Consider the following 14445-nt stretch of genomic DNA (forward strand, 5'->3'; position numbering starts at 1 on the left):
TGGTTATGAGCCACCATGTGGTTGCTGGGATTTGAACTCAGGACCTTCAGAAGAGCAGTCGGGTGCTCTTACCCACTGAGCCATCTCACCAGCCCGACATCAACTTTATTTTCCAAATAATTTTGTTTCCAAAAGACCAGAGAGGCCAATGACCACCTTTAACCCGATGAGTTTCCTTCAGGAACCAGAGAGTCTTTGTTGTTTGGGTAATTAGATCAATCTTTCAGCTGCCTGAAAGAACTGCGTTTCCAAGAGAGTTCACCAAATTGCAGATTGGCTTCCACGGGCTTCTCCTGGTCATCTCCAAGACTCCCAGGGACTGCTCGGGCAGTTGGCTATTTATAATGTAGGTTGTCTTTTCATGGGGCAAACTTACTTCAACACACAGTCTCTTCCCTGCTTGGAGTCATAACACACTGTATTTATAGACAGCTTGATCAAGTGGTACTTTCTCTTCGCACACAACAGCAGCTTGGTTTACTGCTAAGGAAATAGTGCAAAAAAAGATGAGTAAAAGAAAAACTATCATCAGACTTAGACTAACGATTTTTGCAATAAGAGGAGGGTCTACTACCGTTGCAATTATTACAGTCACTGGTATCACTTAGCACGTACACACACACACACACACACACACACACACACACACACACACACACACCTTAATTGCCTTCCACTTATCAGGCCAGACACCAAGTCAGAGACGAATCTCTTCAATAAGCTTTTTCCTCCCTCCTTACAAGTTGTTCTTGCGCCACCTAGTGGCCAAGGTGCAGTTTGCAGTTTTACAACCTGGCGTCCAAACAGGCACTTCCTAGGCACGAAGGTAATCCCTGTAAGATGTGTATTCTTTTTCCCATAGATGTGCAGCTTTCCTTTACCCAACAGAGCCAGTGTAATTAAGACATTTGGCTCCAATAAGTGCTCTCTTAACAAGAGAACTATCTTTATTCTGGGAGTGATGGCACACACCTCCAGAGGCCGAGGCAGGCAGATCTCTGTGAGTTTAAGGCCAGCCTGGTCTATATAATGAGCTCCAGGTTAAGCCAGTGCGACATCCCCACAAGCATCCCAAATGGGCTGGGTGGGAGAGCATGCCAGTCACGTCACCAGTGCTCTCTGCTCTTTCTCCAGTCCGGCTGCCACGTGGAATTGTTGTTCCTACGCTACATCTCGGACTGGGACCTGGACCCCGGCCGGTGTTACCGCGTCACCTGGTTCACCTCCTGGAGCCCCTGCTACGACTGTGCCCGGCACGTGGCTGAGTTTCTGAGATGGAACCCTAACCTCAGCCTGAGGATTTTCACCGCGCGCCTCTACTTCTGTGAAGACCGCAAGGCTGAGCCTGAAGGGCTGCGGAGACTGCACCGCGCCGGGGTCCAGATAGGGATCATGACCTTCAAAGGTGAGACTTGCGCACTGGAGAGGGCGATCTGAGTTGTCACTCAGAGTGAGTGTCAAGCGGGGAAACTGAGGGTGGGGTGCTACTTAAAGACCCTCAGTTCGTCCTGGGTATCAAAAGTATTACTTTATTTTTTCAAGTAGGATCTCACTATCCCAGGCTGACCTTCAACTTGCAATTCTCCAGCCTCTGCCTTCTGAGCGGTGGAATTACAAGTATCCATCAATCTCAGAATTATCAGATTTGAGAGATAGAAGTTGGCAGGGCTACAGGTGCGCTCAGTGACAGAACTCTGGTCCAGCATGTGCAAAGCCCTGCATTCCACCTTTAGCAGTCAAATAATACATTGAGGAGGAGGAGGAGGAGGAGGGGGGAGGGGGAGGGGGAGGAGAAGGGAGGGGAGAGGAGGAGGAGTAGAGTGGTCAGAGAGATGGTTCCGTGCCCTTGCCTTTGCAACTTAAGTTTGACCCCTTAAACACTCTGACTTTCTGACCTTCACCTACTCACACCTACTCACACCTACTCACACCTACTCACACCTACACTCACACACACACACACACACACTTCCTTCTTATTTATCTATTTATTTTTCTTTTAAGACTATTTTTACTGCTGGAATACATTTGTAGAAAATCATGAAAGAACTTTCAAAGCCTGGGAAGGGCTACATGAAAATTCTGTCCGGCTAACCAGACAACTTCGGCGCATCCTTTTGGTAAGTCTGCCTGTCTGCCTGTCTCTCTGTTTCTCTGTCTCTGTCTCTGTCTCTGTCTCTGTCTCTGTCTCTCTGTCTCTCTCTGTCTCTGTCTCTCTGTCTCTCTGTCTCTCTCTCTCTCTCTCACACACACACACACACACACACCCACACACACATAGAGCCTCTTAGATATTTATTTGTATTATGCATTATTTTATACAATGATTACTTCACGGCACTTACAACCCAGTTTTCTTTTCTGCTTTACTCAGCAGAACTTCCACTCAGACGCTTGCCTCTTGCCTCCTCTTCACTCAGTCTTTGTAACTTTTTCCTTTTGCTAACCTCCCCTCAAGGTGGGGTTCCTTCCAGGCCAGAATTCTCCCCTTCTTTTTTCCTGGTCCTCAATGCAATTTACTTTCCTCTGGAGCCACCCACTTCGTTTAGACGCTTTCCCTCCCCCCAGCTCAAATTTAAAGCCGTTCACTCCATTTCTCTCTCTCTCTCTCTCTCTCTCTCTCTCTCTCTCTCTCTGCAGCCCTTGTACGAAGTTGATGACTTGCGAGATGCATTTCGTATGTTGGGACTTTGAAAGCAACCTCCTGGAATGTGATGAAATTTCTCTGAAGAGACTGGATAGAAAAACAACTCTTCAACTACCTGTTTTTCTTATTAAGTACTCACTTTTATAAGTGTAGGGGGAAATTATATGACTTAAAAAAAAATACTTGAGCTGCATAGGACCACCAGAGTGATGATGCAATTGAGTTTAGGTGCAACATCGCCATCTACTGGGGAACAGCAGAACTTCCAGACTTTGGGTCGTGAATGATGCTCTCTCGGACTTTTCAACAGCATGGAAAAGCATGTGGAGACGACTACACGGTTTGTTACACCCACCCTCTGTTCTTTGATTCATTTGGATTCTGAGGAGTATCAGTGACGGATTCTTCTACTCTTTCCCTCTGAGGCTTACTTTCAGAGGTCCCTTTCTGACAAGGTCACGGGGCTGTCCTACAGTTTCTGTCTGAGCAATCACAAGCCATTCTCTCAAAAGCATTAATATTCAGGCACATGCTGTATGTTTTCACTGTCCGTCGTGTTTTTCACATTTGTATGTGAGAGGGCTTGGGGTGGGGTTTGAAGAATGCACGATCGCCTCTGGGTGATTTCAATAAAGGATCTTAAAATGCAGATGAGGAAATCACTCTGAAAATGAGTTCACGCCTCAAGAAGCAAATCCTCTGGAAACACAGACTCTTTTTCATGTTTAATGTCATTAGTTTACTTACAATCTTATCTAGAAGAAGAGTTCAAGAGTTCAATCCAATTTTCAGATCGCTTTCCTTAAACATTCGTAATTCTGTTAAAGGGATCAAATGTCCTTATTTCTTAAGTAACTGGTGCCTTGCTGTAAAGAAAGGAGCAGAACGTCCAGATCCAAAGTATATAGTCATCATAGCCAGTAACCGGAAATTCTTCCCTGGGGTCTCCTCATAGTGGCTGAGACAGACCACGGAGGTGGTGAACCTCCGGATTCTCTGGACCAACACAGTGGAAGCTCTGCGAGGGCGCAGAGACGGAATGCGGAATGCAGCAGAAATGGGAATGAGGAATGCAGCAGAAATGGCCCCACGTTCCTACTCTCCTTTCCTTGCGACCTTGGGAACAGGACTCTTAAAGGAGACTGTGGTTTAGAAACTTCTAGTAATGGGTACCTGGGGAGTCATTTGAGTATGGGGCAGTAATTTATTCTCTGTGATGGATGCCAACACAGTTAAACAAAATTTTCTAGTTTTTATATGTGTGTGATGCTGCTCCCCCAAGTTGTTAACTGGGTAAGAGGGTGGCAAAATAGAATCATATCTGGTGCCAGGGAAAGTGGCATTCACCTATAGTTCCAGCATTCAGGAGGCTGAGGCAGGAGGATTGTAAATTTGAGGCCAGTCTGAGCTGCAAGGTGAGACCCTATTTCAAATAGCATGGCCAGGGTTGGGGTCAGGTAAATCATACTTAACAAGGAAAAATGCAAGACATAAGACCATGGCAAGGAAATTATGCTTTGTCCAACAAAATGTAGGAAACCAACATAGACTCCCTGTTTGTCCCTCTTTATGTCTTGTTTCCCAAACAATGATCTTTGCTGATGAGAAAAAATGTTAGAAAAAAAAAATCCCTGTGTAGTTATTACCCAGTCGCCGTTATAATGCAATTAAAAGACCCACAGGAAATCCTGTATACAAAACTGTGATTTATTGTATGCAAGTTGCTGAGGAAGAGGAGAAAAAAAATAAAGATCATCCATTCCTTCCTGTTTTTTATGCTGCTGTGCAGCATCCAGCGATAGATACTCCTGCCGTCATTTCCTCTTCTGAAATATTAAAGTGGGTGCCTGAAGTTTCATAAATTTGAAACTTTAGAGATTACTATAGTTGCGCTTGTCATTGTGATCACCTAAAACCGTAATGATTATGGCTCCGCAGCTGTGCTCTTGATTTTTAGCAACTTTTTTTTTTTTTTCTGGAGCAGCAAAGCTCATCCTGGCTTATTTTAAATCAACTGAATTTGAGATTAAAATGTGAAAGTTTTGGAGATGAACTACTGAATAAAATGATGTCGAAAAAGCGTTTATAAATTAAAGTCATACAGATCACAGGGTAAGGTGGCGCGTGTATTTAACCCCAGCATTGGAAAGATGGAGGCAGGAGGCTCTCTGTGGGTTTGAAGTCAGCCTGATCTAGACAGAGTGCTCCGCAGACAGCCACACAGAGAGAGCCTGTCTTAGAGAAATAAATACCTGATGAAATAGAATTGAATTGAGAGTCCAGAAATTAACTCACTCAGCTATGACCAACTGATTTCAGATAAAGGTCCAAAGTGTGCTGAGTCAGCAAACCCTGCTGGGGCAATCTGACATCAGATGCAAAGAGCGTAGTTCACATGGTGACACCTGCCTGTCTCCTACTGAGACAAGAAGATCAGTAGTAGTTGCAGTCAATCTCCACCCAAATATGCCCCAGCAATGAAAACACAACTCGATTAATATGAATACATGCTGTGCACCTAGATTGGGCAGATCTACCGCTACACTACCATCTTCTCCATCTATGAGACCCCTTAGAACTTGCGGTTTCTAAGGTTTGGAGGTATAATTAGCCCCAGGGCTATCCACAACATAACCTTTCCTACCATATAACCAAAGCCCAAACTCTAGAACTGGTTCTAACTGGGAATTCTCATGGCATCCCATAGTGTATGCCCCCTTCTCTGCAGTGAGCAATATGTCCAGTATTTCCTGGAAACCATTGGCACACGAAACTCCGAGTCACCAACACCTGCTGCTCTGTCTACTGAACTAGCTTCCAATGCTACCTAATTCATTTGAGTGTGCATTACTGTTAGTGTGTGTTGGTTACTTTTTGTTGTTGTTGTGATTAATACACCGTGACCAAGGGCAACCTAAGGAAGAGAGAGAGTATCTTGCCTTATCCCACTGAGAACTAAGACCATCACTGTGGGGTGGAGGCATGGCGTCAAGTATCAGGCATGACTTGAGGAGCAGGAAGCTGGGCGATCACATCTTTCACAGCAAGTGCCAAGCAGAGAGGGAAACTGAAAGTAGAGGACTGTGAAATGTTAAAGTCCACAAGTGATGTGTTCCCTCAGCCAGGCTGCACTTCTGAACACCCCAAAACAGCACCACCTACATAGAACCAACTTTGAATATCTGAGCCTATGGGGACCTTTGTCATTCTAACCACAACATGTGACAAGTGCCCTTGCACAGTGAGCCACCTTGCCAGCTCATATTCCACAATTTGTATTTCATTTTACTAATGCTCTCTCTGTAGTAGTGGTAATGATGGTTGTTTCTTTTGCTTTGTTTTGAGATTTCTGTATTTTACTCAAGTTTTATTTTAAGTGATGTTAATCACAGCATTTGAAAGGGAGGATATAATTCCACACAAAATGGAAGACTATAATGTACCCATTAAACTGCTAAAAAGAAAAAAAATATATGGTGAGTCTACAAGAAGAGTCAGTTTAGGTCCCTAGTATTGTCAGGGCGTGACCACAATCACCCGCCCAGATCAGAGCCAGAGAACCGGGAAGCTATTTCATACTCTGGTGCAATGGGGGAAAAAAAGAAATTAAAAAAAAAAAAAAACAAAAAGGAGAAAAAACAAAAAAAAAACAAAAACACCACAACACAAGGAAGAATTAACTCCTGAATGACTGGCTCCATCTTGCCCACCCTCTCCACCCTAAAATGGCACAAAAGAAATAACCACACCCTAAAGACGACTTTCGATGTAAAACAGGTAACTGATGGGCTAGGATGGGAACAGGGCGTGAAGGGAACAGGGTGTGATGGGAACAGGGCATGGTGATCTGTATAAAAAATGTCCCTTTCTGAGCAGATAGGATCAGGACACCAGGGTTCGATGCTTGGGAAGTCATAATTTCATCTGGGGACTGGGTACAGTTTTACAAAGGGTCCACACCTTCCCAGCTTCCATTTGCAGCCTGGCATCTCTAGAGAGGCTCCTCCCAACCCACACCTACGCTAAAAAGGACCCTTTCTGGAATGGGGTTTCTGCTGTACCTCTGAAATGGTAAACACCTTAGAGCCGAGTCATCCTTAGCCTGGAGGTCTAATGTGGTATTCATCAACTCTCGCACCCCCAACATACAATTCTGAAGGTAGCTATGTTGCAAATAGTTTAAAATTGTACAATATTCATTTATGCTTGAAATTCTAGTCCTAAACCAAGCTTGTGTCTGCCCGCATTGACGGTCTTGCATCCAGCACGGCTGACAGCATCAGTGTGATACCTGGTTTTAGGATCTGAGTGTACCCTAAGCCAATCAGGCTGGAGTTGTTCACTTTGCCCAAAAAGCAGGCGTCAGGGTCGACCTGATGCTTAGCTGCTATTCCAAAGCGAGTGTTACTGCTTCCTGCAGTCCAGGCGAGATTGACAGCAGTCTTCAAGTTCTTGTTTACCTTCTGGTAAATGGAGCCACCAAACTCTGTGTATGAAGCTGGAATTCATCTGCCTTGCTCTGGGTCACTCAGGTCTTCGAGGTCTCAGAATTCGTCTGGTAGCCAGGTAGCCAACCCTCAGAGCCAAGCACCAGAGCGTCCCAGATTGAGGGCCAGCGATGTCAAAGTCCACGCCACAGCCCAGGTTGATGTGCAGGGTCCCTCTTGTACCCTGTTATGATTTTTAGCATTTCCCCCCAGTGTTAGTTGAGAAAGATGAATCAAAGGTCAGCTTCAGTCCACAAGCAAGCTGGTCTTCCACAGTGATCTCAGTGCCCAGGGTGCTGTCTGTGTTCCACTTCTCCGTAAATGTTAGCCCATACTCAGTCCATTTGTCCTTGGTTTCCAGACTGCCATTCACTCTGGTGGTCTCCGTGTTGGCAGAGCCTAAGCTGGTAAATTCCAATCCATTCTTGGACTTCATTTTCAAATCAAGTTTTATTAAGCCAAAGCCGTAGCCCTTGGTGACGACATCGCTGGCGGATTTGCCAAGATCAGAGTATGTGGGAGACACGGCTTTGTTCTTGCAGGTGGTGACAGCAGTGACAGCGGGAGCAGAGGCAGCTATGGTGGTTGCAGTGAGGATCCTGGAAGCGCTGGGAGCGCAGCGAATAGGCCGAGGGCAGGGCGGCTCTAACGATTGTTTCTTAAGAAGACTTCATTTAAAATTAATACTAATCCACTAAGTATTCACTCATCTTCCAAGATTTTACTGACCAATGGTTGTATATGCATAGCGCCGTGGTCATCATTACACAGATGTGTTAAGCACACACACACAAAGACCGCTTTGAAGAAGATCCTGGGGCTAGAGAGAGAACTCAGTAGTTTACAGAGCTTCTTGGTCCTCCAGAGAACCCAAGTTCAGTTGCCAGCATCCACATCACACAGTTCACAACCGCCTGCAACTCCAGCTCCAGAGGGTCCAACATCCCCGTTCTGGCCTCCATGAGCACTTGCATACATGTGTCATACAAACCACACACACACATACAACACACAACATACACATACATAAATTTTAAAAAATATAAATAAATCAGTCCTTTTTTTTTTTAAAGCAGTCTTCAAATCTATGGACCTAGAGAAGTACTATTTGAAATTTTGAAATGGGACCCAAAGAACTTCTTCTCACAGGAACTAATACTTACAGTCTTGTGGAGCATAAGTAAATGTTCAATCAGTGGTAATAAACCTAGAGACTTCAGCCAGTTTGGGAGAGGGCTTGTCCAGCATACGCCAAGTCCTGCGCTCAGCCCACAGGGCGACCCACAACTGGGTGTGGTGGTACATGCCTATAATCCTAGTGTCTGTAAGATGGAGACACGGGGAGTTCAAGGTCAGACCTTAAAAATGCCTCGGATGGCGAAACACATTTGCCACGGAGCCTGACAAACTGAGTTCAATCCTTGGAACCCAGGTAAAAGTGAAAGAGAGAAGAGACTCCTGCAAGCGGTCCTTCAGCCCCCACAGGACTGCAGTGCACACATATGCCTTCACAGACATCATGTGTATGTGTGTTTGTGTGTGTGTATGTGTTGTTTTAATATATTAAAAGTTCAAGGTCACCTTCAGCTCCCGAGTAATAGTAAAACTGAGACCATTCTTGGCCACTCTCTACAACAACCAAAAGATAAAAAATTGAAACACAACATTAAACCTTGATTTCGTTAATTATTTACTTAGTGAGATGCATGTTCTGGGATTAAAAACCTGCACCCCCACACCCAGCCGCCCTTGTTTTAACAACAGGCTTATCATCCTGAGGTTCAAAACCCATTACTTTTACTTCCTTAGAGGATTACATTTTCATGATGTGCAACGATTTCATATTTTGTTTGTGCATGACCTTTAAGACTTTTGTCTCCAGTTGTGGTGGCACATGCCTGTAATCCCAGCACTCCGGAGGCTTAGACAGGCTTGGGAGTTGCCAGCCAGTCTGGGCTACATCACAAGACCCTTTGGATTCTCCTCTCTGTATTCAAACACTCCCCTCCTGTCTCTTCTGGTCCATGGGTCTGCGTCCAGCCCCAGTAAAGAGGAACAAAAAAGAGATACTGAGGCAGCTTCAACCACACCCTGACCTGTTTTCTATCTCTGACACTTTAATGCTGTGATGCAAAGCTTCCTGGGAATCGCACCATGGCTGAGTGTACAAGAGTTGTTCTGGGTCCCGTCCCACATGGCTATGCAAGTTGAAAGTAGCATCTGCCTTATGCTTGGCTCCTGAACCCCTGACAAAGCACTGAAGCAGCCTTCCCTAAAAAGTTTCTAATTCCTGACCTGCCTCAAAATCTGGGAAGAGTAAGAATGTACTGCCTACCAGGCGTAGTGGCGCACGCCTTTAATCCCAGCACTCAGGAGGCAGAGGCAGGCAGATTTCTGAGTTCGAGGTTAGCCTGGTCTACAGAGTGAGTTCCAGGACAGCCAAGGCTGTACAGAGAAACCCTGTCTCGAGAAACCAAAAAAAAAAAAAAAAAAAAAAAGCACTGTCTATGGATTCTGTAAAATGGGATTCTATCTGGAGGAGGTAACTTTATCTAGGAACCCTAACACACATTTAGGTAGAAAGTGGTTTATAAAGTTAAGTGGGACTTAGGGAGAGCCACAAATGAGATAGTGAAAAGGCCCTGGACCAGTCACTGCTCAAGACCTGTCACCCTCTCTGGTAGGTGTGATAACCAGGATGGGGCAGGGTTGGCTGTAAAGAGACAATCACCCTGAGAGGGAACTTGGTGGAGTCACAGGCCATCTGGAAGACAGGTGAAAAGTCAGGCAAGCTGTGTCTACAGGAAGATGCTCTGGTCTTCAGAGCGTGAAATCTACTCTGCACAAATAACTACCTTTGAGTGCTAATCAAATGCAATCGGCCCCTGGGGTTTTAAGACTGTCATGGTCCATGCAATTTGCTTTCTTCTTCTTTCCAATTTAAATCTCACAGGGTGTCACATATTACCAGACACGAGATCTAAATAGGAAATTGAAGCCAAAGAAGCAGAAGACAGTGAGATACAGAAAGACTCCATAAACGTTCCACAAAATCGTCTGTATAAAGAGCAAACAGAGAAAGCACCCACAGCAGCTGGCTTCATGGCTCCTCCCTGGTAGCTTCTTGTCTTCCCCAGGGTTTCAGTGCTCTGTTTACTCCCAATGGAACCTTTTCACACAAAGACAAGACTTCATAAAACAGCAGTGACAGCTGGGTAGTGATGGTGTACATCTTTAATCCCAGCACTCGGGAAGCAGTGACCAGTAGATCTCTGTGAGTTCAAGGCCAGCCTCGTCTACAGAGTGAGTTTCAGGGCTTCGTAGAGAAACCCTGTCTCAATAAACAAAACACAAACAAACACACACACACACACACACACACACACACACACACACACCAAAGAAAACATAGCAATGACTTAGGCATCGAAGGAAAGGTGCTCAGGTCCCAGGCTGTGTCTGAGGATGGCTCAGAGCTCAGCTGCTAACTCACTTACTTACTTTATTCAAGTTCCCAGGAATCTGTCTTCAGTGCAGCACTCAGCATGGTCACTCAGGATTCACTGGGGTGTGTGTGTGTGTGTGTGTGTGTGTGATTCTGCTATAAAGGTTATTCCAGGGGCTGAGGAGCTCAGAGGTAGGGTGCTTACCCACCCTGGGGGAGGGCTGGGTTCAGTCCCCAACACAGGTGAGAAAGGGGGTGAGGGACAGGGTGGATATGGTAGACTGTGCTTGTATTGGGAGCCCAGGCAGAAAGATTTTGAGAGTGAGGCCAGATTGGGCTGTGTAGTAAGGCCTCGTCTCAAACGAAATAGAGAGGAAAGGAAGGACAACGAGAAATAACAAAAATAAAGGCAGTTCTTCCTGAAGACGCAGTGTTTGTAATTCTGAGGTTCTTTCTCTCTGTCTGTCTCTGTCTCTGTCCCTGTCTCTCGCTCTTCCTTTTATTCTTTCTCTTTCTTTCCTTCTTCCTTTTGTTCTTTTTCGCCTTCCTTCCTTCCTCCCTTTTTTTCTTTCTTTCCTTCCTTCCTTCCTTTCCTTTTTAGTCAACAGTGTCTCTCAGGCTGGCCTCACACTTGCTATGGAGCCAAAGATGGCCTTGAACTCCTCATTCTCCTGCCTCCGCCTCCCATATTCTGGGTTTATAGCCTATGGTATCGCTCCGGGTTTACATGGTTTTAAAAATCGAGCATAGGGCTTCATGAAAGCTAGGCAAATGCTCTACAGACTGAGCTCCCTCTCCAACCCTGGAAACTTATGGACCTCATTCTGAGACACTGTCTCAGTCCATTTTGTCAGACTCTGGTTCTCAGGACGATCGGGGTGATCACTGAGCCTAGGCAACACCTTTAGTACTGAAGACCAGATTAGCACCCTTCTAACTATAGAGAGTAAACACACTGTACCTTCTGTGGGCGGGTCAACTCTATTCACCAAGTCCACACACCAGTGCACCCATCTGGGTATCGGCTTGTCCTGACATCTGGGGTTAAGAAGGTAGTTATTCAAGAAGTGACTCACGTTTATTGGTTCTTCTGTCACCAACCCCTGCTGTATTTGTTTACTCTTTAGTACTTGAACAAGGACTTGGGGTCACCTAAGCTCACAGCCATGTCACTTCATACTTTAAAGTGAGTATATGTGTTTCGGGATGGAGGAGAAGGTTCTCGGAAATGTTCAAAGCGTTAGTCACCAAGTCCCTGTTGAATGAAAGGTTGACTTCCTCCATGGGTTTTTTTTTTTTTTTTTTTTTTTTTGAATTGTAAAATCTGGAGGGAACTAGGTCAGCTAAATATAAAGGAAGTTGCCAGAAATGCTCTTTTGTTTGCAAAAGGCTGCTTCCTCTTTGCCAGGGCAGAGGGACATAGGGCCAAGTCGTTTGAACTTTTCCTGTTTAGATCTTTCTCTTTTCCAAAGTTAAGCCAGTAACAAGAGGAGACTTCTGGGGAAAATAAATGAATTCAATGTGCGAGACACTAAGCACTTGGTTCACAGTGAGTGCCATATAGGTATTTTTCTCTCCCATTCAATGCAGTACACATAGTCAAGAATGCATAAGCCCAATTGCATTATGTCTGAGTCTGCCTGTTCCCACTGAGTTCCTTGTAGGTGACCAAGCACTCTGGGTACATTTAGAGGGGAACAATATTACTCAATCTGTAACTTCATTGCTTAGGTTGTGTTTCACAATGTCCCTATGGCACCAGAACTTTATCATCCTGGTTTTATTGAGGAAACAGAAAGCAGATGACCAACTTGCCCAAGGTCCCTCAGCAAAAAGCAGAGTTAGAATTTGACCGGTCTGTGGCTTCTTCTGTTGGCTGTCAGAGTGTGTTTGAACACACTATTGTAGTACATAGTGCTTAAATATTATAGACTGAGCCGTATCCAGACAGATCAAGAGCATTGCCAGACTGGTCATCTAATCAGTTGGCCCTTTGTTGTCGTCGTCTTAATTTAGTTAGTGCTGGCATGCTATCAGCTGTTAAATGCATTATGATGGTCACACCTGGCTGTAGTTGAAGCTGTGGCCCTGGATAAAATTTCCTGAAAATGTATTTATATAGTACAAGAAAACTATGGGCAAACAGGATGGCTCAGGAGGCAAGGAAGCCTGCTGCCAAGCCCGAGAGCTTGAGTTTGAGGCCAACCAGGCTCACTTGGTAGGAGAGAACCCATTCCTGCAGGATGTTCTTTGACCTCTGCTTGTGTGCTAAGGTGCGTGCGCACTCACGCGCTCACACACACACACACACACACACACACACACACACACACAATCCTCGGGATAACGGCAAATGGTAAGTGGTGGATGGGGTGGGGCAGGAGGGTCCAGAGGACCTGCGCACCTCATTCAGTCCCTCAGCTCCTCATCCTCCGTTCAGCCGGCTGTTCTCTGGCTCGGCTCCATCTCTCATTGTGTCATTATCTCCTCTATTCTCTCCCGCTGCTCTTGATATTTGCCCTCACGATACTCCCTGCTATCCCGGCTTCCCAAGTCCTGGCTCTGTCCAGTCTGTTTCTCTTTCCGCTCTAGACTTCTCCAGACGCCCCTGGACAGTTTCCCCCTCTTAGCCGCCACAAGAACCGTAACCATGGAGTGGCCAGTCCGACAGTTTTGGTTTGATTTATTTATTTATTTTTACCTTGTCTCCTCGTGTACCTCTGGTGCTGAGAACCTGGGAGGGGCACGGGGACTCCCCCACCCCATCCTCCCACTTCCAAGGGGCCTGGCCTCTTCTAACTGAACAAAGCTGCTGAGCTGGCTCTCCCGCTGTATAGACCGTGTGCTGTTGCTTCTGGCTTCCGCCACCACCATATTTAACTTCAAATTCTAGGGTCCGCCTCTTCCACCACTTCTCCCCCACCTGCTCTAGACAGGAGTCTCTCCTTACCCACTTAGCAAATGACTCTCCCAGAGCTCCGGGAGCATGCTACAAACTCATGCTGGTGCATCAGGCAGCCTCCCTACACTTTTTGGGTGTCCTTCCATGGGTCTCCACGGATTCTGGGTATCTCTCTGGCAAGTTTCAGTCTCCTTGGGGATGCCCCCAGGCTGAAATTCTGACCCATGCTGCCTGCCCTTTACCGAGTCGCCCTCTGTGTTTCTCCAACACTATCTTGGAATCCTCCTTCTGGTGGAATTCCTTCTGGCAACCCTGTAAGTCTCTCCCATCCCCTTCCTGGGCTCCTGAAAGGCTCTCTGCTGCCTGTGTCTCTCAGCTCCCTCCCAGAGTTCCGCTCTGTCTCTAACTGTGGCTAAACACTTTTTCTTTGATTCCTGATAGGAGAGGAGTTGCCTGTCTCTCTTTCCTTCATTGTCTTGCTGGAGCCTGCTGTCTGTCTGTCTTCACTCTATAGAAGCTTCGCAGGAAAAGGCAAGCAGCTTTCTCTACACCCTTCTGGGCCTCTGGGACCCTTCCCTAAGCCTCTCCCTCACCTCCTCACTCAGCCTCTCTCTCAGTTCCCCTCTGGAGCTTGCTCTGTCTCTAACCATTGGTCCATCCCATACAGAATTAGATTTGTTGGATTCCTCCTCTGCCTTCTCTAATCTCTTTCCTCCTTGTACTTAGAGATTTCCTTAAAGTCTTGGTGTCTTATTACAAATGGCTCGGCCTCAATATAAATTAGATAATCACACTCAAAGGAAAAACAAAACATTCAATTTCCAAATTTTCACTGAATACGCCAATGATCCCCCAAATCTCTGATCTCTAAGTTGTCTCTGCTTTCCATTCTCTTACCCCTCAGCCTCCCCTGTGCCCTGCCCTTGTCTTACCCCCCAGCCTCCCCTGTGCCCTGCCCTTGTCT

At 46.0% G+C, this 14445-nt stretch overlaps 1 protein-coding gene and 2 pseudogenes across 1 annotated transcript in view; 1 reads left to right on the plus strand and 2 right to left on the minus strand.

Moving 5' to 3' along the window:
• Aicda (activation induced cytidine deaminase) overlaps positions 1-4416 on the plus strand; it is an 11718-nt gene extending 7302 nt beyond the window's left edge. Inside the window, exons 3-5 of the mRNA XM_021191383.1 lie at positions 1135-1405; positions 2005-2120; positions 2641-4416. Of these exons, the coding sequence (XP_021047042.1) occupies positions 1135-1405; positions 2005-2120; positions 2641-2694 (441 nt within the window). The 3' untranslated portion in view covers positions 2695-4416. The remainder of the gene's footprint in view (positions 1-1134; positions 1406-2004; positions 2121-2640) is intronic.
• On the minus strand, positions 3488-6773 carry LOC110316904 (annotated as a pseudogene).
• A 74-nt stretch (positions 6774-6847) lies between these two features.
• LOC110316905 lies at positions 6848-8078 on the minus strand (annotated as a pseudogene).
• Between the last annotated feature and the right edge of the window lie 6367 nt (positions 8079-14445).

The sequence above is a fragment of the Mus pahari genome, chromosome 2 (assembly GCF_900095145.1).
Source record: "Mus pahari chromosome 2, PAHARI_EIJ_v1.1, whole genome shotgun sequence".
Lineage (NCBI taxonomy): Eukaryota > Metazoa > Chordata > Mammalia > Rodentia > Muridae > Mus > Mus pahari.